Source organism: Corylus avellana, chromosome ca1 (assembly GCF_901000735.1).
Source record: "Corylus avellana chromosome ca1, CavTom2PMs-1.0".
In the NCBI taxonomy this organism is placed as follows: Eukaryota; Viridiplantae; Streptophyta; class Magnoliopsida; order Fagales; family Betulaceae; genus Corylus; species Corylus avellana.
The window spans coordinates 14,066,886-14,093,178 of NC_081541.1; the positions used below are offsets into that span (position 1 = coordinate 14,066,886).

Here is a 26,293-nt window from a genome sequence, read left to right on the forward strand (position 1 = left end):
GTGGCTGAACCGCCCCATTATATTTTTTAATAAATTATTTTATATTTATTTTAAAATTTTAAATAATATTTTATTATTTTATATTAGATGGGACACGTGGTGGGTTGGTAGCTGTTGGATGGAAATCAATGGTCAGGATTTCAGAAAAAGTCCATGGGTAATTTTCTAAGAAGTGCCCGGGGTCCTGATCCCCCAATTCCTCCTAAAAAATTTTTTACATAATAAAAAAAAAAAAAAAAGAAAACTACCCATCTGGCCTTGCCCACAAAAAAAAAAAAAAAAATTACCCATTTGCTCTCATCTTCATTAAATCTAGAGTGACATTTTTCGGATATAGGTAAAATACTTACAATTTTCTTGTAAATTTCGTTATACTTGTGGGATTAGAAGCTAAAAATTGTGAGGATTTGTGAGACTTTGGGTTAGGTCCGAAAATTAGGGTTCATGCATGGAATTTTGGGGATTTTGCTATATTGTTGAAATCTCTAGTTTCTCTTTGAGTTTGTGTTCTACCTATTGAATTTCAAGTTTGAAATCATATTGATTTGAAGAATTTTTTATTAGGTCCGAATTTTGGGGAATTTTAGTAAGAAGCTAAATTCCTAAAATTAACTTGGGACTTTTGTGTGTAGTGGATTTCTATGCATAATTTAAGCTCCGGGTTGTTAGATTAATGGGTTGAAAGCTTCAATTTCACTATTATAGACATAAACCCTAATTTATCTAGTATGAATTAAATTAGGGATTTTGGTATGTGAATACTAGGATTGCTAATTGGATGGGTTAATTATATTTAAAGTGTTAATTAACCCTAAACTTTCATAAGTTCAATGGAAATTGATGCCTATGGGGTTTAGATTCTAATATATCATATTAGAATCATATTGATTATTGTATACGAATATGAGTATTATTTTCTAAAGACTCTACAATGATCATGTAAATTTATTTGTAGATGATGGGAAAGTCAAATACAATACTTGATATCCCAATTTTTGAAAATTCTCCTAAAAGACTTTGGAGAGTTGATGGCAATGAATTTGATATTAGTTCATTGGAGTTTGATGCGTTGTCATATATGGGAATATGATGTTAATCAACAAGGTGCAAAATAACTCAACGGAGGTTGCACTTTTTGAGTACCAGTGATTAGAAAAAAATAAAAAAATAAAATAGAAAAAAGTACCAACTCATTACACTATGCAAAAAAAAAATCCTAATAATCAACAAAAAAAATTGCTTTGGCCCCGTCCCATAAAACTTCCTGGATTTGTCCCTGCCTCTTAAGCTTGTTCCCCAAGTCCTCCAAGCCTTTCTCTCTCTATACCCTTTTGATTTTCTCACCAAGAGTGAATTTGGCATTGTGATTTCATTAACAAAAAGTGTGATTTTAAACCAAAACACAAAAAAGAGATTGTTTGGGATTATTTTTTTTAAAAAAAAAATGTGATTTAAAAATGTATAAAATATGTGTTTTCAAATTACAGGTAAGTAGGTGCTTTTTTGAAATGTATAATTTTAAAGGTTAAACTGTAATTTTGTCAAACGTTTAACTACACTTTTAAAAATCACTTTTTCAAATCATTGGTGATCTTCATAATATTAGGCAATACAATTATATATTTCATACAATTTAAACATGTAACAAAAAATATATATTCATACAAAAAAAAAAATTAATTGAACAATCTAAATATAAAAAGTTATTTCAAAATTTTGGGTAAAATTCATGTACCCCCTCAAACTACTACCCAATTGACAATGTTCCCCCCAAAGCTAAAAAAAAAGATAAAAATGTGACAATGTCCCTCCCAAACTACTAAAATATTGTTAATGTCCCTCCCAAGGATAGGAAAAAAATAAAAATGCCCTTATAGATTTTTCAATAAGACAAAAATACCCCTATAAATTTGAAAAAAAAAATAATAAAATAGTATTTAATTTTGAAAAAAATAAAACGAAAATTTTAATTTAAAAAAAAAAAGATTTAAAAATAAACGGTTTTCTTTTTAAAATAAATAAATATATATATATATATATAAACGATTTTTTTTTTTAATCGAATTTTTTTAAACGATCTATTTAACGGATATTTTTATTTAAAAACCGATTTTTTTAATTTTGTTTTATAAAACGAATTTTTTTTAAACGATAATTTTTATTTTAAAAAAATTATAAAACGAAAATAAAAAATAAAAAACCGAAAATTTTCAATTTTTATAAAAAAAAAATAAAAAAAATAAAAGATTTTTTTCTTAATTTTTAAATTTGGCCAACCCTTGGAATTTTTTTTTTTTTTTATTTTTTTTAGTTTTAGGTTTTTTCTAGAAGTTTTAGTATTTTTGTTTTTACTTTACTATGGTAGTTTCGTCATTGGGAGAAACATTAACAATTTTTTATAGTTTAGAGGGGAACATTGTCACAATTGAAAGTTTAGAGAAAACAATGTCAAATGAGAGATAGTTTAAGGAGGGTATGTAGACTTTTTCCTCAAAATGTTAAAAGCAGTTGGTCTGAATTATTGAAGGCTTTAAGACCTATACTTGGGCTTTTTTTCTTCTTTTGTAATCATGTTGTGATGTGCTGCTATAAGAGTTTAATAGGTTTGGACTTTTGGAAAGTATTTGGAGTTTGGTCTCTCATGTGTTAAAAGAAAAAGATAAGGCAGTGGCCCATTGATGCATTAAGCCCATTGACCGATTGACTTGTTATAAGAAAGAAGCTGCAGTGGTCCACAAATAGTTCAGCAACAAAAATTTATTTAAACGATGTTAATTAAGGAACCCTTTTCATATAGCCTAAACCTAAAAGCCATAAACACTAAAATTGTTGCAGAAAAATTTCCAGACATCCCAACACTGTATGAGTCGTTTGCCCCTTATGTTTGATGAGTGAGTGTCGATTGCTCCTGATATACGGCTAAGGGTGGGCAACCAAGGCATCCAAGAAATATTTTACCACGGTAAGAAAATTTTTTGGAGGTTGACGGGGGCATTTGATCCCTCTCGACCCCCCTCCCTTCGCCCCTAAATAGAAATTGTTAAAAATGATCCTGTTCAAACATGATTTCACTGCGTTCAAATGTGATATGTTAGTTCACATTAAATGCGCATCAAATCTCATATAACTCACACATGTGAAATCACTATTCCATTAATCTTAACTTATCGCTCCAGCATGCTATGGCACGTGGAGAAGCCTAGGGGTGGATATCGATTCGGTTCGGAAAAGTCATTATCAGTCGATCAATCGAAATTGTCAATTAAATCAATTAATTCACCGATAGCATTTCGATAAGAAAGTATTTCAAAAATTTCGGTTAATTTCGGTCGGTTAATCAGTTAACTATGGGCCTTTTTAATTGAGCCAATGATATTTTTAAATGGGCCAAAAATTGGTTGTTTTGGGGTCCAAAATAGTTTTTTTTGTTTGGCTAACAAGCCTAAAATAATTTATTGAACATGTTTTTTTTGGCTAAGATCAATCTTGGGAGCCCAAATAACAACTTTTTTTACAGGCCTGGAGCTTTAACGAAGATAAAAAGCTTTAACGAGTGTAACACTTTTCTAACATATATTTTCAGTAAAAAGTTCTTTCTGTTCTCATGGTTTTAAATGTTCACAAATTGGTTACAAGCTTTAACGAAGGCCTACTATGGATTTTTTATACCGACGTTGGTTTAGTTTGGTTCGGTTCAGTTAACCGATAAAAATAATTTTATACCGATTAACTGAATCGAACCGATGTCGGTATAAAAAATTCATACCGATTTTCGAACCACAAAAGTTGGTTGACGGTTAATTTAAGTTCGATCGTCGGTAGGCAGTCAGTAATCGGTAGGCAGTTAATTTGCACACCCCTAGAGATGCCATTATGTTCGAACACGATCAACCCAACTAAGTAGCATGAGGAGATTTCTCCTCATTTGAACTTGATTTAGCTATATTCAAACACAATACCTCGAATTTGGCTGTTTTAAAACTTTTACCTGTAAACTTTACCACTTTTTTTTTTTTTTGGGTGTCAAATGCCTGTAAGCCTCCATGTGCTTTGTCTATTTTTACCAAAATACATCTATATCGAATTATTTTATTTACGTGTTTTAGTGACAACTTTTCCATCCAACCTAACGGCCAAGGCTAACGAATGGGTTTAATTGTAATAAATGGTAGTTTGGGCTTTTTAAAAATGACTGACAGTTCATAAGGTTTAAGTGTATTTAACCCTAAATTAGCTAACGAATGGGTTTAATTGTAATAAATAGTAGTTTGGGCTTTTTAAAAATGACTGACAGTTTATAGGGTTTAAGTGTAGTTAACCCTAAATTTTAAGAGTTGTGTTATTGTGTAATTTAATAATGGGCTTGGCCCAAATCAATTAAATTAGGATTAGAATTTTTGTGGTTGTTATTTTATAATCTTATAGACAGCTTAGAATTGATGAATAACTAATTTTATAATTTTGAAGCAGGGGGGGAGTAAGAATAGACACAGGGCAAGAACAGTTTAATAGTGTTTTATGGCCGATGATGAAGAGGCCGCTGAATCTCCTTTTTGCCCTTACCTCTCAATCTCTTTCCCGCCAACACAAACGGTCAAGTTTTCATACCAAAGCTTATTTCATTCAACAGCTTCAAAATTGTAACGATTTCATTTCCGCAACCTTAGCGCACTCCAACGTTTTGAAGTCCGGTTTCTTAAACGACACGTTCGCCACCAACCATTTGATCAATTGCTATGTTAGACTCCAAGAAATCAAGGATGCGCACCAGTTGTTCAATGAAATGCCTGAACCCAATGTGGTGTCGTGGACTTCGCTTATGGCGGGGTACGTCGATTCAGGTGAACCTAAAATGGCTCTTTGGCTGTTTGGGAAAATGCCCTGGAGTTCAGTCTTGCCTAATGATTTCACGTTTGCTACTGTGATTAATGCTTGTTCGATCCTTGCTGATCTTGAAGTAGGTAGAAGAATTCATACGCATGTCGAAATATTCGGTTTCCAATCAAATCTTGTTGTTTGTTCTTCACTTGTTGATATGTATGGGAAATGCAATGATGTTGATGAAGCTCGACGGGTTTTTGACTTGATGCGTTGTAGGAATGTTGTTTCTTGGACTTCAATGATCACCGCATATGCCCAGAATGCACGAGGCCACGACGCACTCCAAATTTTCAGAGAATTTAGTGGCTTGACATTGGACCGTCCAAATCATTTCATGTTGGCTAGTGTAATCAGCGCTTGCGCAAGCTTGGGTAGACTAGTTTCTGGGAAAGTCACGCATGGGGCAGTGGTTCGTCGTGGACATGATTCAAATGCTGTGGTTGCAAGTGCACTTGTGGACATGTATGCCAAATGCGGGTCTATTAGTTATTCAGACAAGGTCTTCAGGAGGATTTCAAATCCTTCTGTAATTTCCTATACTTCAATGATTGTAGGTGCTGCGAAGTACGGACTTGGGAGGCTTTCCCTCAATCTCTTCAAAGAAATGAGTGATAGAAGAATAAAGCCCAACGATGTCACCTTTGTTGGGGTCTTACATGCTTGCAGCCACTCAGGGCTCGTTGGTGAAGGCCTTGGACAGTTGAAATCCATGTATGTGAAGTATGGGATAATGCCAGATGCCAGGCACTATACATGCGTCGTTGATATGCTTGGCCGAACCGGTTGTCTTGACAAGGCCTTCCGATTAGCAAAATCTATCAATGTAGAATCTGATGGAGGGGCTTTGTTGTGGGGTACACTTCTTTCAGCCAGTAGGGTTCATGGTAGGGTAGATGTTGCAGTTGAAGCCAGCAAGCGGCTAATAGAGTCCAATCAACAAGTGGCAGGGGCATATGTTACATTATCAAACACTTATGCGTTGGCTGGGGAGTGGGAGAATGTTCATAGCGTACGGTCTGAAATGAAGCGTACCGGAGTCTATAAGGAACCAGGCTGTAGTTGGGTTGAGATTAAGGATTCAACTTATGTGTTCTATGCTGGAGATGCAGCTTCATGTCCACAGGGGAGTGAAGTGGCGAGTTTGTTGAGAGACTTGGAGGAGAGAATGAAGGAAAGAGGGTATGTGGGAGGGAGTGTAGGTTTGGTGTTTTTCGATGTGGAAGAGGAGGCCAAAGAACAAACTGTGGGTCTGCACAGTGAGAGATTGGCCTTGGCTTTTGGATTGATAAACATACCTAAAGGAATAACAATCAGAGTGATGAAGAACTTGAGAATGTGTAGGGACTGTCATGAGGCTTTCAAACTTATTAGTGATATTGTTGAGAGGGATTTTGTTGTGAGAGATGTGAACAGATTTCATCATTTTAAAAATGGGTCTTGCAGTTGCAGAGATTTCTGGTAATGATCACCCAATTATCACATAATTTAAATTACTATTGTTATATTCTGAAAGTCTATTGTAACACATTGGAAACCTTTACAATAGTGGGAAAAGCCCCCAAAAAGATGAGAATTAACCAAATTCTACAAACTCAGCTCTCTCTCTCTCTCTCTCTCAGCATGACCATAAAGTGCAGCAAAGTCGGCTCTTTCTACTCTGTTTTTTCCTTTCTCCAATTTTAAGTTTCTTTAATTATGGACTTCTAATTACTTCGGGAATTCAAGTAAACTTTTAAATTATTTAATTAGGAAAAAAAAAACAACTTTTAAATTGTTTACACCAAAAAAATCAAGTCTCAAGCTTTGTATTAGGTAAGATTTCAACAGGACCCCAATAACCCATACAGGCCAGCATCGTCTCCGGTGTGATCTGGGCTGGCCGGCCTCATCTCTGGTAGGTCTCGGCTGACTGCCGGCGAGTCTAGTGGCTAGCGGTGGGTCTAGGTATGATGAATAGGAAAAGTTTATTCTAGAAGACCTTTTGTTTTAACGTATATGAGGCCTTCGTGAAAAAAGAAAAAAATGTGTTTTTGCTTATTTTTGTTATGCTGCTCCACTCTGATTTGTCACTCTTATTAGAGGGCACAAAATTCCTAATTTGTGTCAAAACCTTATAAAAGTTATTCTCTTAGCTAATATGAAACAAATCACAACTTGTTTTCTCCTTCTAAAAAGCACTATAGCTTATATGTTATTTTTTTAATCATTTCTCTCTTCTTTATATTTTTGTTGCAGTTATTTCTTTCTCTTCTTTCTCGGTGGTTTAAGAAAATAAGGGGAAACTTCACTTGTCAAAAATAAGGGAAAACTTCACTTGTCCCTTGAATTGTTACCATTTTTGCAATACTCCCTAAAGTGCAAAACCTCTCAATTTAGTGTATCAAACTTTTAATTTTTTTCAATGTCATATCTCCGTTAAAATTTTCCGTTAAATTAAATTTAAAAAAAAAAAAAAATCCAAAAATACACCACCCCTTTTTTTCTAGAAATAATATTTAAATTTATTTTTCAAAGAGTGAGACAAAAATGAATAATTTTGAAAATACTGTTAAATTCAGACCGTCTTAATCTTTGCAATTTTTTTTCCTTCTTATTTTTTCTTAAAACAAATGGGTGTAAGGAAATGGTGAGATTGCAAACAATTAAAAAATTAATACACTAAATTAAGATAAATTGAACTTTATGAGACATTACAAAAGCCATGGCAATTCAGGAGAGTAAAGTTAAGTTTCCCTAGAAAACAATAAGAAAATAATTGAGAAATAATATTTAAAGAAAATAAAGAATGAAGTTAAAAAAAAAAAAAAAAAAAAAAAAAAAAAAAAACAGTTTTAAGTTTGCATTAAAAATGTCGCATGTACAGTAAAAAATTGTGCTTTTTAATCAGCTAAAATGCATTACATTGCGAAAATGCTCTTACATCACAAGCCTTGTAGCATATAACCCATTCAGTACCATAATAGGAAAAATAATAAGAATAATAATAATAGCGGCCAGAAAACCTGATTCTTTTATTATCTGAAGAATAAGAACAATGTGTTTTTGTGCAGAGCATTCTGAGAACAGCAATGAACATCAACTGTGCCCTTATTACAATCTATACTTGAAAGAATAATACATAACTTTGGGAAGAAAACAAAAAATCGAAAGAAATAGGAAAAGAGCCGATGTGAATGCCATTCATCAGCGCTTGCAGCCGGTTGCCATCAACTCAATTGCACCCATTTCACCTACCTAAACCAACATCCTGCTTGTTAAGCAATCATATTCATCACACAGATTCTGCTCAACTACCAGCTACCAGGGAAGCATTAACGTTACCCATCACCACAGGAAATATTCACAATATTTAATTCTAAGATGAACATAGAACATGATCTCCTTCGTCTCCAAGAACAAGAATGAATAAATAAATAAATAAACCAGCAATGCTTCTGTCACCTCCCAAAATTCTGATGTGAAACACTGTCTAGACTGTTAACAAAAATATAAGATATTGAATGACCACCTCTCATATTCCAGATACTTGCTGGTCTGAATATAGAAAGAGAAATATTAAGAGTACTAACTCTTCTACTAAGAGAAGCTTACTAAACTGATGTGTAGCTCACTCATTGTTACATTTCTCTTAATTAATTGTTTTGTTTTTCTTCGATGAATGAGTTACACATCAATTTAGTAAGTTCCTGTTAGTAAAAAAGAGTTAGTACTCCTAGCATTTCTCATATAGAAAAGACCAACAACAAAGACAAGCAGAAACTGACGACCATCTCACCAAATTCCCAGAGTTACTACTTCTGTATTACTGAAAAAATTGGTTGTAATTAAGAAAAGAATTTTCATAACAAAATATAATCAACTTGAGAGAGAGAGAGAGAGCATTTATGAGACAAGAATTAGAAGTCACTAGTGAGGGAAGAGTAGAAGCACAGTTATCATGGGATAAAAATGTAAGCTCAAGATATTTCTGTTTTTCTAGGAAGACAAAGAAAATAAAATAGACAGTGTATAACCCGCTCTTATCCTGCCACATCAGTGTTCCATTTCCTATCTCCTTAATCATGGAACTCGCAATGTAATGACAGGAACATCTCCCATCTCCTTAATCATAGAACTTGCAATGTAACGATGCCTGCCAATATATAGTTTCTTTGTAAGTGTTATATTTGCTATCTCCAGACACTAAAAACTTGCAAAGTTATATGTCTTCCAAATTCATGTGTGTTAAATAAGATGAATATTTTCTTTATGTTAGCCACAAACAATATGACGCTTGCTTGCAGTCACTATAGACATAAATAGGTAAAAAACAGTATCCAAATATAGTTGACATATCCCAGTATGTAATGTTCTAAACTTGATAATCATCCCAATATATGATTTCCTAAACTTGATAGTCGTATAAACTGTAACTTTAACAAAATCAAAAACTATGATGATAATGATCATAAAAGCACAACACATAACTCAAGTTGAAACGTCATTTTGTACAAAAACTGAAGTCACTGAAACTTAATTGAGCTGTTATGATCATGATGAAAAATAAAGCCTGTAAACTTATTTTCCAGATGAAAAAACTCAGTTGCAACTACATGATATTCAGGTTCAATTAAAACTGAATATTAAGTGAGAAAAACACTTCAGAGAATGAAGAATAGATTTCCTTGCATGAAGATTAATTTAAAAATAAAAATGAGATAAGTATCAAGACCAATGGGAAACTAATTGAAAACAAATAACAGACTACATCCCAACTGAAAAGCACAAAACTATGAGGGGAAAAATACCTTTAAATCATTCCACGGGGTAACCTAAATTGCTTCAATCCCAAAGAGAAATGCCACATTTAATACGAAGAAGAAAAATATACCTTGACTAGCTTTACCTCTTACATATCTAAACAGCACAACCGCTAACAAGAACTGCAAACTTTGTGTCCATATCCAATCATCAATTTGCCCAATTTATCCAAAGACAAGACGACCCCTGCTATTAATGTACAAGGCAACTGAGTAATCATAAGTAAAAACTCAAATAAATCTTACAATAATAATATATTAGAATTTTGCAAACCTTGGTCACGGAAATTAATTCACATGTGGCTACTAATTAGATCCCCAACAGAAACAATGGTGAAGCTCTAAATGTAAAACCTACAAAGAATTAACCTTTACATTATAAACCGAAAAGAAAAGACTAAAAAAGGAGCTCCTCAGATAATGCCATTATGAAATGAAATGTTACATACCCACACATTTGAGTTGTTTCTTCAACAGGAAAGCTGGCAGGGTCATTTAAAACAAAAGCTCAAGCTTGAAAATTCTACAAATAATAAAGGTGACCTTCCACAAAACTTGGATTTCCATTCCATCAAAGATCAGTAAATGCTAAAGAAACGAGAAGTCCTTGACAGAAAATTGACTAGTCATCACTATATCAGTATTCAACCTCCTCAAAATGATTGCCTAAATGATTTCCAATCTGTAAATATCTTCTCTTTTTTTCCCTCAAGCTCCGAATTCATGGAGCCAAAAAAATATATAGAACTGAACTAATACATAACCTCAGAATTCTGTTGCCGAACAAGTAAGAATTCCATGCCTCTTCCCCCCATCCATGAAACTTAGGGGTGACATGCCTTGCCCTTATCTAAGAACTAGCTCAACATTCAAAAATACAACACAAAATTTGCTAATCAATCTCAATTTGTACACATGTACAGAGGGGCAACGAACTGTCGGTGACCTGCCACTTTGCAGGTTTCCAAGGGCAGGTCTCTGTAGGCATCTTTTTTCCTTTTCTTTTCTTGATGCCTGCCCACTAGTGGAAACAAAACTGGAAAGAAAAAAAATTATATATACAGGGTTACTTAGTCTCTAGCCCCACCGAAGCCTGAACGACTTATCGCCTCCATTGCAAGCCGAACCAGCCGTACTAGCTCCTCTACATCCTGGAAGCTGAAATCAATGACCCTCTTAGCAGAAGTAATACAATCCTTATTTTGTTCCTCTTCGAGGATTACATTAGCAGCGGCAAAAGCATTATGGGATTTTCTAGAGGCCTCCATTGCAAAATTTACATCCTGTGTCTGCAAAACAATCAAGCAGTAGTTTTTACCCTTCCATTCCAAGCATAGCATAAGAGACAAGATATGTCCACCAGCCCAGAAGAGATCAAGTCTATTGTCCAAGGTGAGACATCCAACAAGCTTAACGCAAACCATCCTTAATTTTTCAAAAAAGATAATACAAGGGTACTACAAGTCTACTACAACAGAGTCATAGACTGCATAAATTGGATTTTCAAGAATTAGATCTGCATATACAGAAAATCCAACTAAAAGATTTGGATGATATAACAATTACTCCTGAAGTTTCAAAAACATGACCAGCCTACGCCAAAACCTTTTATGCAATAAAAGGGTTGTTTAAACTCCGAACCTCCATTCACACAATCCTCATTGTCCTATACCACATGGCAAGTGCAGGCCAATTCTCATTCACCTTTCCAACACTTCAATCCATTATAGACTCCTTGTGTTCCAATGTTATCTCCATTATGATACCCTCTCCATTATCATAATATGTTCTAAGAAATCAAGACTCCCGAACAAATGATGACTAAAGCCATAAAAAATACCCTTGACGAAACAATAAATACATTTCTAAGATTAAATGAGCTTACGAAGTCAAGCAGCCGAACAAAATTTGGGCGGTTTCGAGCAAGAATGACTTGGCTTCCAGCAACATGAGAACCAGTACCCTTCGATAAATTACCCTTATCAACTGGTGCTTGATTATTTAAGTTATCAACATCCGAAGCAGAAGATGATGGAGATTCACCTAAACAAATAATTTAAGAACGACAGTTACATCATTAATTTACATCACTTTCAGAAACAAAAATGCATCTTTACACTTGAGCCAGTTACCCTTGAATATATTCAATCTAATTATATCTTTTACACTGGACCGTAGAAGTGCTCAACATTTAAAATAAGAAAATCGACATTTTTTGGGGGAATAAGAAAATTTCCACTTCACCACAACAGAATAAGTAGACATCATCTAAACAAGGAACTGTAGACAACTTCAAAAGAAGTAGAAAATTTATAGCTGCACCATGACCTACTTCTATTACCTTGAGGAACCACTTGTAAAGTTGCTTGCAACTCATGCCGATCTCTGCTCATACTAGAATGTTTACAATAAACCACCCTCATGTATGCCACCTCCAAGCATTTGTAGGCCAAAGCAGCAGCAGCCATCTCTTGGCGTGTTTCATATTCAAGGGCACATAGTCTGTCGAAATATAAAGTTCAGCAAATAGCCACATACAGGGCAGAGTTATGCAGAAATTAGACCTTAAGAATAGCAGAGTACAGATCACACATATTATTGCATTGCACCGTCTTTCTTTACAGTAAACACTCAAAAAGGGAAGAAAAAGAAAACTGCTTAAAGCAACCAGCTCTAAGAGCTAATGACACATAATTAAGCTATTATTAAGGTCAGTCATTCGAAATTAATCACCAAGCCCCGACTGTTGGAACCATAACAGTCACTGTCTAACACATGAGTGAACCAAGACAAGCCAAATAATAGGTTGTTGTGTCCCAGCTCAGAAACAGGATTGGCTTGGCTCAGAGTATGCAATGACCCCTAACTTTCCTAGAATTACTTATAAACCTAATTTCACCTATTAAGTAAGCAATGTGAGACTTAACATCCATGAATGTCTTTACAAACCACTCACTATATATGGACTACTCATCTTCCCAATATAGGATTGGGGTATTACAAACTCTCCCTCCCTCCCAAACCCCTGACGTCCTCGTCAAGGCCACGTCATGTGGTGCTAATAGTACCACATGGCATTACTAGGTGGTTCTGATACCATTTGTAATGGTAAAGGAAAGCGCTAATCACATTTGTGCTATCACCCTAAAAGAACTCATCAATTTGAAGCTTCCTTAAAATCACTTATAAAACCCAATTTCACATAGGAACAAGCTAAATCACATGAGAGAGCAAATTTTTGAGACAGTCTAATTGCATTGGACTCCTAATGTGCAGTGGGGAAAAAAGAAGGAAATAAGAAAGTCGAGAAGCAAAGTTTTTTGTCACAACTTTCATGTTTCACTTACTCGCAAAGTTTAGCTGCAGTGCCATACGCTTGAATTTGATTCATCTCCCCGTGTCTGCCATTCTCACTACTGCAAGTTTCTAGAAGTGAAGCTCCATGAAGAAATTTCAAGGCAGCTTGGAAGTAAGCCTCATTACTTTCAAAACCAAAGCAAGAGCTCTATGAAAGATATTGAAACCATACCAGGAGTTAAAATAACGTACACACAAAATATCAAGCATAGAAACAAAAAGTAAACAATTATCAAGGGCAATAAAGGAACCTTAAGACGATCTGCAGTGTCTCTAAGATCTTTGGCTTCTTTCAGGGTGTTAGTAGCAGTCTGGCTGGAGGAGATCACTCTCACAGGACTTGAAGCATTGAGATCTCTGACCCCTTGTCTATCAGGCACAAGATGACCCATGCTGTGGCTAATTCCATTGTAATTAACATTCCCGGAATGTTTTAATGCCTTCGACACATCACCAGGTGCATCAATAGGACATCCATCAAACATATCTCCTTTCTGACGTCCTAGTACAGGTCCACAACCCTGGGATACTGTTTCTAGTTTACTTTCACCATCAGAAAGTGAAAACAACTTTGATTTCCCATTTCTTGGCTCTATTTGTGTTGGATCAGCTTTATTTTCACCCTCAAAATCCTGAATCAGGCTCAGCTGGGGGGCAAGCTTCACATCTCTGCTACATGGAGCGCATGATTTCACATCCAAACCATCATACTCTTTTTGTTTGAACTTGATTTCCATTTGAGTCTCACTTGACCATTGTCCTACAGGATCCCTACTGCTAACATGATTCTTCTCATCCTTGACAAACTTAGTGCTTGGATTTTTAGGAAAACCGTGTTTAGCATTAGCTGTTGTTTCATGAACAGGAACTCGATGATTAGGATCACTCTCTGAATGATTCCTATGGCTCTTCTTTGTATAACCATTAACTGGATCAGAAACCTTCATTTTATCTCTATCAGACTCGGACGTGGAACTTCTGCTCTTGCCCTTAGATAGTGTAGTTGTACTCTTACCAGATTTCTGTAGAACTGAATTGTCATGGTGGTTCTTCTTCACCCCATCCTCATTATAACCATGTTCTGGAGCATGCAGATCATTGAGGAACCGGGCATTTTGCTCTACCATACGAACATGACTATTAAGCATATGGCTATTCCCAAATTCAGAAGAAGGCTTGGCTTTACCACTGAACTTATGACTAGCATCTCCATCCCTATACTCGAGCACAGAAAACTTACGAGATTCAGGATGAATCACTGTCCCAGGCAGATTAATCTCGGCAGTATTATCCCCATCAGAGTATCTTCTGAAATCACCCATCATAGAGAGACCACCATGCATAGCATCATCTTTCCCTGTAAACTTGTCTAAATTAGAGGTCCTCAAAGGAGAAGAGGAAACTGATTCCACTGGAGAACCTTTCAGTTCTTCAATGTTGGCCCTAGTTTTACGGGATCCTGAAACCTTTGAAGAGCTTGAAGTGGCTGCCACTGAAATCTGTCCAGACCCCAAATCCCTTCTTAATGATTCTGCAACATCCACAGTCGGTTGAGATGAATTCTTCTTTTTATGTTTTCTGAGTTGCTGTTCCTTATCGTTTCTCCCAACTTCTTCCATAGTATCACTTGGATGATCTCTAATGCCTGATAAGAAAATTTCTGACATCCTACCTCTTTTGTGTGACTTATCATCAGAATCATTAGTGTTGGACTCTTTCACCTGAATCTTTGAAACCCTGAACTTCTTTTCCTTCCTCAATCCACTCTCACTACTTCCCTCTTTCTCATATACGCTGCCATCATGAGCAGAATTTTGAAATGTCGCTATTTCATTCTTGTCATCCTCCAGCTCCAATTTCCTTTTCTTCAAAGAAACATCCTTTTTACTACACATTCTCATATCCAAGGATCCACCATCCGACAAGACCTGAGCTTGGTCTCCCAGTTTCTTAACAGAAACTAGCACCTTGTCCCTTACATCCAACTTTGTGTCTTCAGATAAACAATATTCATCATATTTCCGCATATCCTTCCCACTTCCCTTAGTTGGCAAAGCAGTAATTGCACTGATATGCCCCCTATCAGAGTCCATTTTGGAGGTCCGATGTTTATCAGCATAGGACTTATCCTCTGTCTTGGACTTCTTGGAGGTCCCACCTCCATATTCATCAGCTTCCCTCTTGCTTTTCATTTTTATTTGTTTCACATCACCTGCAGACAATTGATGCCCTAAAAGAGCACAAAGAGACACACAATTACCTATTTTCCCAAAAATTCAGACAGCCATATGAAATTTTATTTTATAAGTAATCAAAATATCCTTAAAAAGTGCAAAGCGCAACCCAATACACAGAAAGTATACAAGAGCAACTCCTATCTATAAGGAGAAGAAAGAATAAGAAAATCATGAAATTATGTTCGCATTTAAATACATACCTCCATCAATTGGCTTATCTTTCTGACTAAGCATGTCTTTATCCACAACCAAGTTGCCCTTCTTACTCAAATGCTGAGAACTAGATTTCTTCATCAGATTTAGTTCTGCATGACGCTGGTTCTTGCCATTTATGCTCCTACTTTTCGTAGATTCTTGTAGCTTGTTCTTTGTAGACTTTGAGATCTGAAAGGGGCCATCTGGGGATCCAGCATTTGCTATTTCCTTTAAACCATGTTTTTTCTTTCCTCGATTAGCAGCGGCTTGGGCACTGACATTCTGGTGATTCTGGTCAAGATGTTGGACATCACCTAAATATACTCCCAATGCAGTTCCACTGACATGATTTTGTAAGTTGTTCTGACTCTCAGAAACTGGTAATTGATACAATGCATTGAGGGCTTTCGTTGTCTCCTCCTCACTAATGTTGCAGTGGTTCATACCATGCCTGTTAAAAAAATTGAATAGCACAATGAGAACTCATTGATATATAATATGTACACTTTTTATACACACACACACACACACAGAATACATTGGTAAAGAGAAAAGAGCATAGTACTTGGAGCAAAGTAACTAAACATATTGGTTTATCAGGCTATGTGTAACTCCAAAAGGAGAAAGCAAACTTACAGCCAATTTAGCATGCTACACAACCATTTATCAGGGAGTTGCTCTGGCTTTGTACCATAGGGTAGAAGCCGCCACTTCTGACATCTGTCACACTGTACCCAATCCTCTTCTATAAGTACAGGAGCTGCCATTGGTGGCACTATCTCAGAAGTGAGTCCAGTTTCTGTAATAGGACGCACAATTGAAGCATCTTTTATAGATGCCCCAGATATATCCTGCCCATCAACCTTCTTACCACTTATCCTTCCCTTTTGTTTATCCAAGAATGCATTCCGTTGCATTCCAAAAGAATCAAGGTTAGCATCCTTTGGCCTATCACCAGAAGACCTCCTCACTGGATCCATTTGATTATCTTTCTGTTCCAACTTCGGTGCCAACAATGAATCTCTCTGATTATCTCTGCCTTTATCATCCTTCTGGGACTTTATCCGTTGACTTTTACTGTTACAGTCAGCAACAAGATAACCAGCATTCTTTTTATTAGTTAAATCTGCACTTGCACCAAACCTTGGGCTTTCCTTTGTTGAAACAGGCACTGACTTGCCATTACTTTGTGCACCCTTTGACTTATTTTTGCGTTCAAGTGACAGCCCTTCTGTCTTAAAAGGAACACTAGTTTCATCATCTTCAGTTTTCCAACCAACCTTCTCTTTTTGAGGATTTAGATCTTCCTTACATTTTGACCCATCAGAGTAACCCTGTAAGGAGGCAGAAATTTTATGACAATTGCCATCATCATTACGGTCAATTAAAACATCCCTGTGGGGATTTAGCACTCTGTTTCCATGGACATTTTGCACTAAACTACTTGGGTTTCCTTTCTCATTCTTGCTACAGTCCTCACCAGATATTGACTCAGAAGCTTCCTCTTTCACTAATTCAGAGGAACGTAATCGAACCTTTCCACCATCCTTATAACCCTCCCTAAAAACTTCAGATCCCCCACCAGCTACTTTGAGAGACCCACGAACATCACTTTCTGACTTGGAAACATGCATGCTTTTCAAGTCACCGGGCAAAAATTCCTTGCCTCCAGTGGTTTCATTTACTGAAATTTTCTTCGTTTGGAAGGACATGTCATCCTCAAAATATGTACCATTTTCATGCTTCACTTCGAACTGCCTTTCACTTTTCGCCACTAATTTCGCTTTCTTTTCCTTCAACACTTTCCTATTTCCCATCATTGAAGCTAACTCATCTACTAAAATGGCTGAGTGTTCTTGACGACCATTGAGGGGTGGCATGGGTTTACTGACACTAAGTTTGTCCTTCTTCACCAAGCAAAGCAGACTGTCATGAATAGGTGATATCAGTACACCCCCAGGGATGGGGAAGGAAGTCATAGCCTGTTTTAACATGTAAATAAACACCATCAAATATAAGCAGATCATTTTAGCTTCATCAACGGCAAAGAACAGAATACACAGAAAATGCAGAACAAACCATTACCTGAATGATGCCAGTGGGAGACATATCAGTCATCTCTCCAGATATGGGTGACATCCCTCCACTTTCCGCCGGGCTGTTCCCCAGTGATGAATTTGGGGAGTCATCAAGTCCAAGACCACTATAAATTGCTGCATTCTTCCTTGCCAAGTTATCACAACCCACTTTTATTCGAACCTTCAGTGTTCTTTGGTCAGTCAGATTGCCTGATCTGTTGGAACTTTCATCTTTCAAGGGACTCTTCTCAGCAACTTGATTTTGTTTGATGGAAACATCTGCAGAAGCAACTCTTGAATTATGCAATGGATGGGCACTACAGGTAGCAGTCCCGAGCCTCAAAGATGGGGCTTTATTCGAGGGAGCTTTAAAATTCTGAGAGGCACCCTGTATGGTAACATAACCCACAGTACTCAAGAAAACTAGACTTCCCCAAGCTGACAAGATGTCAGCAATATATATCTGTTTCATACCAAACGACCAAACAGTTAAAAGAGATTCTTATACCTCGATGGGGATATTGTTAGGAGATCTGGGTGCATTGTAGTTTTTTGGTGGAGTCTTTGGACGAGACCAAATAGAAGGAGAGCGTTCATAGGTAGGTAAAAAGGAGCCATAGCCACCAAATTTTGCCCCTGCAAAAATCATCGAATTCCCATATTATTATTTTAAATGCACAAAAGAGTCTCTCTGCTCCACAACTCCCACAGCAGGTCACTTACCCAAATTCTCGGCAGAAACCCCTCCTTCAAAATCTTTTTGAAAATGGCCGAGAACACTTCGGATCTTCTCATCCTTTATGAAAAAAGAAACTTTTTAAACTCTTACTAGTGTCATTTATACACAAACTAGAACAAATATCAAAGAAATTTATCTATGACATGTCCAGAATGATCTAAAATAGGCCAAGTCAATACTTATCAAAAAACAAAAGGCCAAGTTAGCAGCATTTCAGGAAAAGTTTATTTTCAAGAATTTATTCTACAAAATACCTTTGGCATACTGTTTTCAGATATTCATCCAAATAGACACCAAAAAGAAAGTGATGTCCAAGTTGCTCACAGTTAAAAACTTTCATGAGATTCCAAAATTCTTTTACAAGTTTAAAGGAAATTTTGCACTAATGGTCAACTTGGTAGTTGAGAGAGCAAGGGAATGGATTTAACCAACCTTCGATTACTCATTCTTTCAGCGCACAAAAGATGATATAATTAACTAAAGCAATTTTTCAAATTTTATTGGGGGATTGAATGTTTTGTTTAGATCCCTCAGATATTTCTCAAGCCAGAACAGGTTAACAATCTGCCAAAGTAGTAAACATAGTTGGCTCCGTGCAAAACTCTCATCACCAGATTTCTACAGATATATATAGCCTAATATCATTGGGATTTCTAGAGATATAGCCTAATATCATTGAGTTCTCTACAAGGTTACAATAAATTTACTGTATACTCTTGTAACGACTATGAATAAATCTGCACTTAACACAAGTTTGTAAAAAGCATCTACAGAGTTTCTAGAGGTGGAAATATCAAATTTAAACTTTACTGGCAGTTTGCAAAAGCTCTTCCATTATGCTCCACGAGGTTAATGAACAATGGGGAAAATATAAAATTTATAGATAGAAAAAAAATTCCTCAAAAATAGGAACCTATATTTCTTGATAGAACCTATATTTCTTTTTTCATGTCACTTCACTTCCCGAGTGATGAACTCTCCTTTTCTTATTTTGGTCTTCGATTCCCAAAGAGCAGAAGCTAGGGATTCAAACATTCAACTTCCTTTATTTCCTATGATTTCTTGTAAAACAAACTGTTACTTTTGTTACTTTCCCTTATACCATTCAAAACACAAACACCATAACACAATTTGAATCTCAGACCAACAGATTCCAAATAAACTAAATTCAATTTCTTCTCAACCAAAATCAATTAAACCCAAAAACAAAAAACTAATCAAACAATTGTCCAATGAAACACAAAGAAGCCCTTACGATGTAAGAGAGAGAGATGTCAGGGTCAATGATCTTGTCTTCATCATCCCCGTAATAGCTAGCCTCACCTTCCTCGAGCTCAGCGTTCTCTTCCATCCCCACCATCCCACCGAAACCACCAAACCCTAACCCTAACCCTAACCCTAGCCCTAACCCCAAAACCCTAACCCCCTCACACACCTCCTTCCCTGAAGTCCAACATCACCAAATCCCTCACAAAACCCACCAAAACCCACAATCCAAAGCTCCCAAACCAGACTCTAACCCCACCCGATCACAAACCCTCATTGAAATTTCGACGAATATATCAATAAAAATTACTGATTTTGATAATCCTTAAATTTTTACGATCGGGTACCGGGATCAGACGGCGTAGATTGATCGAGACGATCAGTGCCGACTCTTATTGGCCGTTGAAACCGGAATCGAATTCTCAGTTTGCTCGCTTTGTTTTTGTCTTCGATGCGCACAACAGCAGAGACAGGGCTGTGTTTTTGGTCTTTGGGTTTTATTTATTTATTTATTTTCCTTCCTTTCTTTTTTTTTTTCTTTTTTTTTTTCTGCGTTTGGAATGAAATTAATCAAATTGTTCCCTTTGGTCCTTTTTGAGCTACCTTAGCTAGACGGGGATCAGAAAACGTGTTATTGCTTGGTTCTCGGATGGTTCTATTCATGGATCGCGCGTGGGGATGTGGTTGCGTATCTAAGAAAACGGCACCGTTTGGCTTCTAATATATATATATATATATATATATATATATATATATATTAGAAGCCAAACGGTGCAGTTTATATATATATAGGGTATATATATTGAAGAATAGTGATAGACTTTTCATTGATAATCAAATGCCTAGAGCAGTTTGCTCCAGAAAAATGGTGTCCCTGATACAATCAGGCGTTTCATCACGCCAAGTTTGATCCAAAGCATATTCAGCTGCAAATTTGGAAAGAGTATGGGTTACATGGTTTCCATCCCTCTTCACAAATGTAAATTGCCTTGGAGATAAAGCCTGCACCTCAACACGCACGCACGTGACACGTCCTCCACAACATGACCCAACCTGCTCTGCTCAAGACCCAAGGAGTTTATTGCATCGACCACCACCTTTGCATTGCCCTCCAAATGGACTTGTGTGTCACTCAAAGCCCTACACAGCTTGACTGCCATTAATGCCGCCGAAACCTCTAATGCCGACGGTGCAAGGAGACCTTGACAATATGAGCACTGCGCCACTGTCATAGTTCCATTGGAATCACGTACTACCACCCCAAATCATGTTCGACCATTTAAATTATCCAGAGCTGCATCCCAATTAGCCTTCAACCAGCTTGTACTTGGAGCTATCCACCGAGCAATATTTTGCTGCACAGGGCCATTGGGTTGTTCCTCCCTCTTCTCATGAATCGCTTGGAACTCGTCAATGGCCCTCAAGGTCTTTTGCAAAATCTCAAAATGGATGGGAAAAATTCCCATCGTGCACCACATCATTTCTCCTCAGCCAAATGCGTCTAGCAAGCCCACGAATTGTTGTATTTCCTCTAAGGTATAATAGCACTTTTGAAACTTAACATTGCCCAGACTCCAAACATCCATTGCGGATGGGCATTGTCATAATATATGAAACCCGGTTTCCACTTCTATACCACAGACATGACAAAGGGGCTCACTTACTATCTTCATTTTGCACAGATTATCACGAGTAGGAAGAATATCGTGACAAGCTCGCCAGATAAAATTTTTCTCCACATTTGGCACTGGCATTACCCACACTTCCTTCCATACTCCACTCTTTCCACTACCAAAAGAACTTTTGGCAGTGTTAGTGGCTAAAAGTTCATGTTGAATATAATATGAACTCCACACGGAAAATAACCCTTTTTTTTTGCCCCTCCATATTAAAGTATTCTTCTTATTTGTGCAACTAAGTGGAATGGTTTGTATCACATTGGCTTCCTCCGCTGTATATAAAGATTCAAGAAGTTGAGTATTCCACCACTTCGTATCTTCGTCAATTAAAGCACTAACCACAGCTTCCACATCCAACAAAGTTGGAAGGGAACAAACACGAAAGGTATTTGGTGTGGGAAGCCACCTCTCCTTCCAAATCCGAGTTTGTAAACCATTGCCAACACGCCATAACAAGTCCTCCTTCAATAGATCACAAGAGCTATGGATACTCCTCCAAGCGAAAGAAGGTTGTTTCCCTACCCTTGCTGCAAGAATGTTGTTGTTCGAGTAATACTTAGCCTTCATAATTTGTCCTATAAGATTATCGGGTTGATTCCAAAGCCTCCAACATTGCTTTGCCAACAGGGCTTTGTTAAAGCTATGAAAGTCACAAAACCCCATCCCACCGGAACCTTTTGAAAGACTCATTCTCTCCCAACTCATCCAATGCATTCGGGAATCCTTGGCTTGGTGTCCCCACCAAAATTTCTTCATTTGCGAATTGATTTCCGAGCATAGGCCTTTCAGTAGAAGGAATACACTCATACAATAAGAGGGAATTGCCTGTATAACCGCCTTAAGTAGAATTTCCTTACCAGCCTGAGAGAGGAATTTCAGTTTCCAATCTTGCAACCTCCTCCAAACTCAATCAATAATACCCCTGTAAGGCTACCGTTCAAGACATTCCTACTATAGCTAGGACACCCAAATAGGTATCAAAGTGTTGGGTGTTTGGAATCCCGGAGATTTCTATTATCGCTTCCTTATCCACCAGAGCAGTATTTTTGCTGAAGAAAATAGATGTTTTATTATGGTTGAGGCATTGACCCAAGGCTTCTTCATAAAGTTGTAAAACATCCATCATACCATTCCATTGTGCTAAGCTAGATTTGTAAAATAGCAAGCTATCACCCGCAAAGAAAATGTGACTTATCCGAGAGCCCCTTTTTGATGTAGGGACACCCGTCAAAGCCCCCTCTCCATTTGCTTTGTACAATAAAGCACTCGAAGCCTCAGCACATATAAGAAACAAATAAGAGGAGATAGGATCCCCTTGCCTTAGACCCCTTTCTGGTACAATATGGCCACAAGGCTTTCCATTTATCACAACTGCATAAGTAACTGTAGACACGCACATCATCATTAGATGAATCCACCGTGGCGCAAACCCCATACAACTCATAACAACCTCAAGAAACATCCATTCCACTCCATCGTATGCTTTACTCATGTCTAACTTCACTGTCATAAATCCATTCTTTCCCTTCATATGTGTGTGCATTATATGCAGGGTTTCATATGCCGCCAACACACTGTCAGTGATCAATCTCCCTGGGATAAAGGCGCTTTGTACTGGGGAAATAATATCATGTAGGATTTTCTTAAGTCTGTTAGCTAGCACTTTTGAGATCAATTTGTAAAGCACGTTACAAAGACTAATAGATCTAAAATCACTAACACTAGTTGGATTCTTTACCTTCGGGATAAGTGCAATATTAGTCGAATTCAAAGAAAGAGGCATAGAACCCGAGTTGAGAATACCTAGATTTGCTTGGCAAATGTCCTCCCCTATAGTGCCCCAATTTTTATGGAAAAAACCAGCAGGGAACCCACTGGGCCCGGGGCCTTTAAGGGAGCCACTTGATGAAGAGCCCGATAAACTTCCTCCCTGATGAATGGTTTCAGCAATTATGTGTTCAAGTCCTCTGAGACCCGATTTTCTATTGGTTGGAGACATTGGTCCAGATCACCTGCACTGCCAGAAGATAATAAACCAGAAAAATAATTGATAAAAGCTGTTTGTACCTCCTCCACCGACTCACTGCCCTCCTTTCTTCATCATTAATTCGCACTATTTGGGACTTTTGTCGAAAATTTGCACATACATGATAGTATTTTGTATTTCTATCACCACTTCTCAACCACTCCAATTTTGCTTTATATCTCAATTGAAGATCGGCCTTATCTAGTAGAAGCTGCAGCTCTTCTTTGACAGTCTCCACCTCATCACCCACCCCCAACCTCTTCTTGGCCTTGTAGAACGCGCAACCGTTGTTGATGTTAAATTATATTTCCCTACAGGTTCCCATTTACTCCTTGCTGCCAACGACTTAAATGCTTCTGACAACGCACTAAATTTTTCCCAATTTGATCCCAACTTCCATTCATGGGTTTAACCCACGCCTGCTGCACCACGTCTTTGAATCCCGCGTCAAGAGCCCATTTAGCCTCATAACGAAAACACACCGTTCCACGTCCTTCCATCTTGTTTTCGGTCAAGACCAAAGTTAAATAAGCATGATCCGAACATGTTGTCACATCCACCCACACCTCCGCCTTCGGGAACATAGTTCGCCATTCTGGATTTGCAACACCTCTATTCAATTGTTCTTTTATGAAATCTTGTCCTTCTCAACAATTACTCAACGTGAATTTTGGTCACATGTAGCCCGGGTCAGCAAGGTCACTACTTTCTAAAGCTTGTTGGAAAGCTATCATTTGGCTCCTTGATCGTCCTTGCCTCCTCAAATTTCTAATAGAGCAACCACCTCATTAAAGTCCCCAATACAAACCCACGGTGCAGGAGATTGTTGTGCAAGATATTTAAAAAGTTGCCAATACAAACCCACGCTGCAGGAGATTGTTGTGCAAGATATTTAAGGAGGGCCCATGCTTCATATCTTTTTGAAGTGTCGGGGTGTAGCACCCCAGATTTTTAAAGTCTTATTTTAGAGATATTAATTTGATGCTATGATTATATTAATATTCATATTAGGTAATGGCATTTACTTTGAGGTTGAGATATTTATTGATGATATTAGGTAATAATATTTATTCTTGAGGAATTTATTAGATCTTATGAATATTATTGGAATGAATATTGATTTGAGGTTATTATATCATGATGATGATTTTATATTGATTATTTTATTGGGAGATTTAAGAGATATGATAATTGATGATTGATTGGTATAATTTGGAGTATGATTGTAATAATTGGTGATATAATAGGATAGTAAATGGTAGGTATAAGGATGGTAGAATAAGAAGGTAGAATAGTATAGGGTTGGTAGAATAGTATAGGGTTGGTGGAATAGTATAGGGTTGGTGGAATAGTATAGGGTTGGTGAAATAGTATAGGGTATAATTGTAAATTGAATAGAATAGTGTTTGATTTTCTCCTATAAATAGAACTCTTCTCCTTCACAATTTTCACCACTCATCTCCTCTCCCATCTCTTGCATATATTCTTCCTTCTTCCGCTTTTTACTCGGTCTTTCTTCTTTCTAAGAGTGTTTACTCAGAACAGAGAGAGAAAGGGCGAGACCAAGCGCTACAAGAAAGAAAGAACACAAGAGAAACCGAGAGTGAGATGGGAAATTTAAGACAGAGAGCTGAAGAGGAAGAAAGAGAGTTTAGGCGAGAGAGAGAGAGAGAGAGAGAGAGAGAAAGTCAGTGAAGGGATTGTTATGGGTATGGACCAACTGCAGCAGAACGGGTTTCAAGTAATTACCTTTGATGATCCATTCATGTAATCCACTGTAAGTATTCTTACTTACTGAGTATGATATTGATATCCAATAATACGGATTTTTGTGGTTTTATAACTTGTCTAGCATTTTGCTATATATGATTCAACAATGATTTATATTGTCGGAAATCAATTGACTCACTACTTCACAGTTTTTTGTAGTGCTTGCAGGAATGGAAAATCAAGGTAATTATGCAGTTGTGATTAGAGATTCATATTGAGATGTACAGAGATTCCAAGTTGGTTAAGTTTTGTCTAGAGTTTAGACTGTCGGATAGATTTGTATAAATGCCTTGTACGACATAGCTTTGGGTATTTTTGTATAAAGAAAAGTATTTTAACAGTATTTTTTTTGTATTGATAATTACAGTTTTTCCGCTATATGAGATCAGATCGTTACAATAATGGTATCAGAGCCACCTAGTAACGCCAGGTCATGTGGTATTGAAGCACTGCATGACGTGACCCGGTCCCATATTGGGAAGATGAGAAGAAACCCACATTGAGTGGGTAGTTTATAGAGATAGTCATGGGTGCTAAGTCCCACATTGCCTAGTTACTAGGTGAAACTGGGCTTTATAATGAATTCTAGGGAAGCTCCAAATTGACTAATTCTTTTGGGGTAATTGCGCAGATGTGGCTAGCGCTTTTCCCTGGGATGTTACAAATGGTATCAAAACATTACCCAGCCTGAGATGGTAGGAGTTTGCACAAGCCTATGAGGGTCGCTAGTGGACACACGTTGGTGATGCCAAAAGTGGGTTATATTATAATGGTGTCAGTTAAGACACAATGAAATGTATAAGGGCCAAAAGTTAAGGGCCGAGAATGAAGAAATTCCCTGAGGATTGCCAACGGTGACACTGGTGCCCAAGAAGAGTGCTTGTAGAGTCTCACATCGCCTGGGTATGGAATATGTTATGATATTTATTTATGAACAGATTGAATTTAAAATTTTTATAGTAACTTGAGTAAGTTATGGTTCAAGTATGATTTGTTTTTAATTTGGGTTGCTCAATTTGAAGATAGGTGGTAATTTATGGGCTTTAATTTCGAGGACGAAATTCTAATAAGGAGGGAAGATTGTAGCACCCCAGATTTTTAAAGTCTTATTTTAGAGATATTAATTTGATGCTATGATTATATTAATATTCATATTAGGTAATGGCATTTACTTTGAGGTTGAGATATTTATTGATGATATTAGGTAATAATATTTATTCTTGAGGAACTTATTAGATCTTATGAATATTATTGGAATGAATATTG

The 26,293-nt window shown here is 37.0% G+C and overlaps 3 protein-coding genes across 9 annotated transcripts; 1 reads left to right on the plus strand and 2 right to left on the minus strand.

The window, feature by feature from the left end:
• The first annotated feature begins 4,483 nt into the window (after window positions 1-4,483).
• LOC132167521 (pentatricopeptide repeat-containing protein At4g15720) lies at window positions 4,484-6,343 on the plus strand. Its single transcript, XM_059578522.1, has one exon. It carries the CDS (start codon window positions 4,526-4,528, stop codon window positions 6,341-6,343), a length of 1,818 nt encoding a protein of 605 aa, XP_059434505.1. The 5' UTR covers window positions 4,484-4,525.
• Window positions 6,344-7,859: 1,516 nt separating this feature from the next.
• Window positions 7,860-20,122, minus strand: LOC132168012 (cysteine-tryptophan domain-containing zinc finger protein 3-like). Of its 7 annotated transcripts, none has more exons than XR_009438745.1 (13): window positions 19,542-20,122; window positions 18,271-18,343; window positions 18,056-18,183; window positions 17,555-17,935; window positions 16,106-17,451; window positions 15,475-15,920; window positions 13,289-15,267; window positions 13,028-13,185; window positions 12,022-12,182; window positions 11,566-11,723; window positions 9,955-10,034; window positions 9,767-9,867; window positions 7,860-8,115 (listed from the first exon to the last, which is right to left on the minus strand). XR_009438745.1 is itself a non-coding variant. In XM_059579077.1 (12 exons), the coding sequence occupies exons 1-11, from the start codon at window positions 19,644-19,646 to the stop codon at window positions 9,987-9,989; spliced, it is 4,983 nt and encodes a 1,660-aa protein (XP_059435060.1). In that variant the 5' UTR covers window positions 19,647-20,122; the 3' UTR covers window positions 7,860-9,867; window positions 9,955-9,986. The 7 variants fall into 7 exon arrangements, 3 of the variants coding, with proteins under 3 accessions (XP_059435060.1, XP_059435061.1, XP_059435059.1); XR_009438743.1 differs by having other exon boundaries at window positions 7,860-9,013; XR_009438744.1 differs by having other exon boundaries at window positions 9,752-9,867.
• A 3,117-nt stretch (window positions 20,123-23,239) lies between these two features.
• LOC132187889 (uncharacterized) lies at window positions 23,240-23,841 on the minus strand. The gene is made up of 3 exons (XM_059602339.1): window positions 23,626-23,841; window positions 23,379-23,525; window positions 23,240-23,248 (listed from the first exon to the last, which is right to left on the minus strand). The coding sequence occupies exons 1-3, from the start codon at window positions 23,839-23,841 to the stop codon at window positions 23,240-23,242; spliced, it is 372 nt and encodes a 123-aa protein (XP_059458322.1).
• Between the last annotated feature and the right edge of the window lie 2,452 nt (window positions 23,842-26,293).

What these genes read in the sequence shown, in the direction of transcription:
- LOC132167521 (XM_059578522.1), top strand. Translation starts at nt 4,526, where the DNA reads ATGATGAAGAGGCCGCTGAATCTCCTTTTTGCCCTTACCTCTCAATCT.
- LOC132168012 (XM_059579076.1), bottom strand. Translation starts at nt 19,646, where the DNA reads ATGGTGGGGATGGAAGAGAACGCTGAGCTCGAGGAAGGTGAGGCTAGC. An exon ending in GGTTTCTGCCGAGAATTTGG is followed by an intron (nt 18,184 to 18,270) that starts GTAAGTGACCTG and finishes TGATTTTTGCAG; the next exon opens with GGGCAAAATTTGGTGGCTAT. An exon ending in TTTACAAGTGGTTCCTCAAG is followed by an intron (nt 11,724 to 12,021) that starts GTAATAGAAGTA and finishes TTATTTGTTTAG; the next exon opens with GTGAATCTCCATCATCTTCT.
- LOC132187889 (XM_059602339.1), bottom strand. Translation starts at nt 23,841, where the DNA reads ATGTTCCCGAAGGCGGAGGTGTGGGTGGATGTGACAACATGTTCGGAT. An exon ending in ATCAAATTGGGAAAAATTTA is followed by an intron (nt 23,526 to 23,625) that starts GTGCGTTGTCAG and finishes GCGTTCTACAAG; the next exon opens with GCCAAGAAGAGGTTGGGGGT.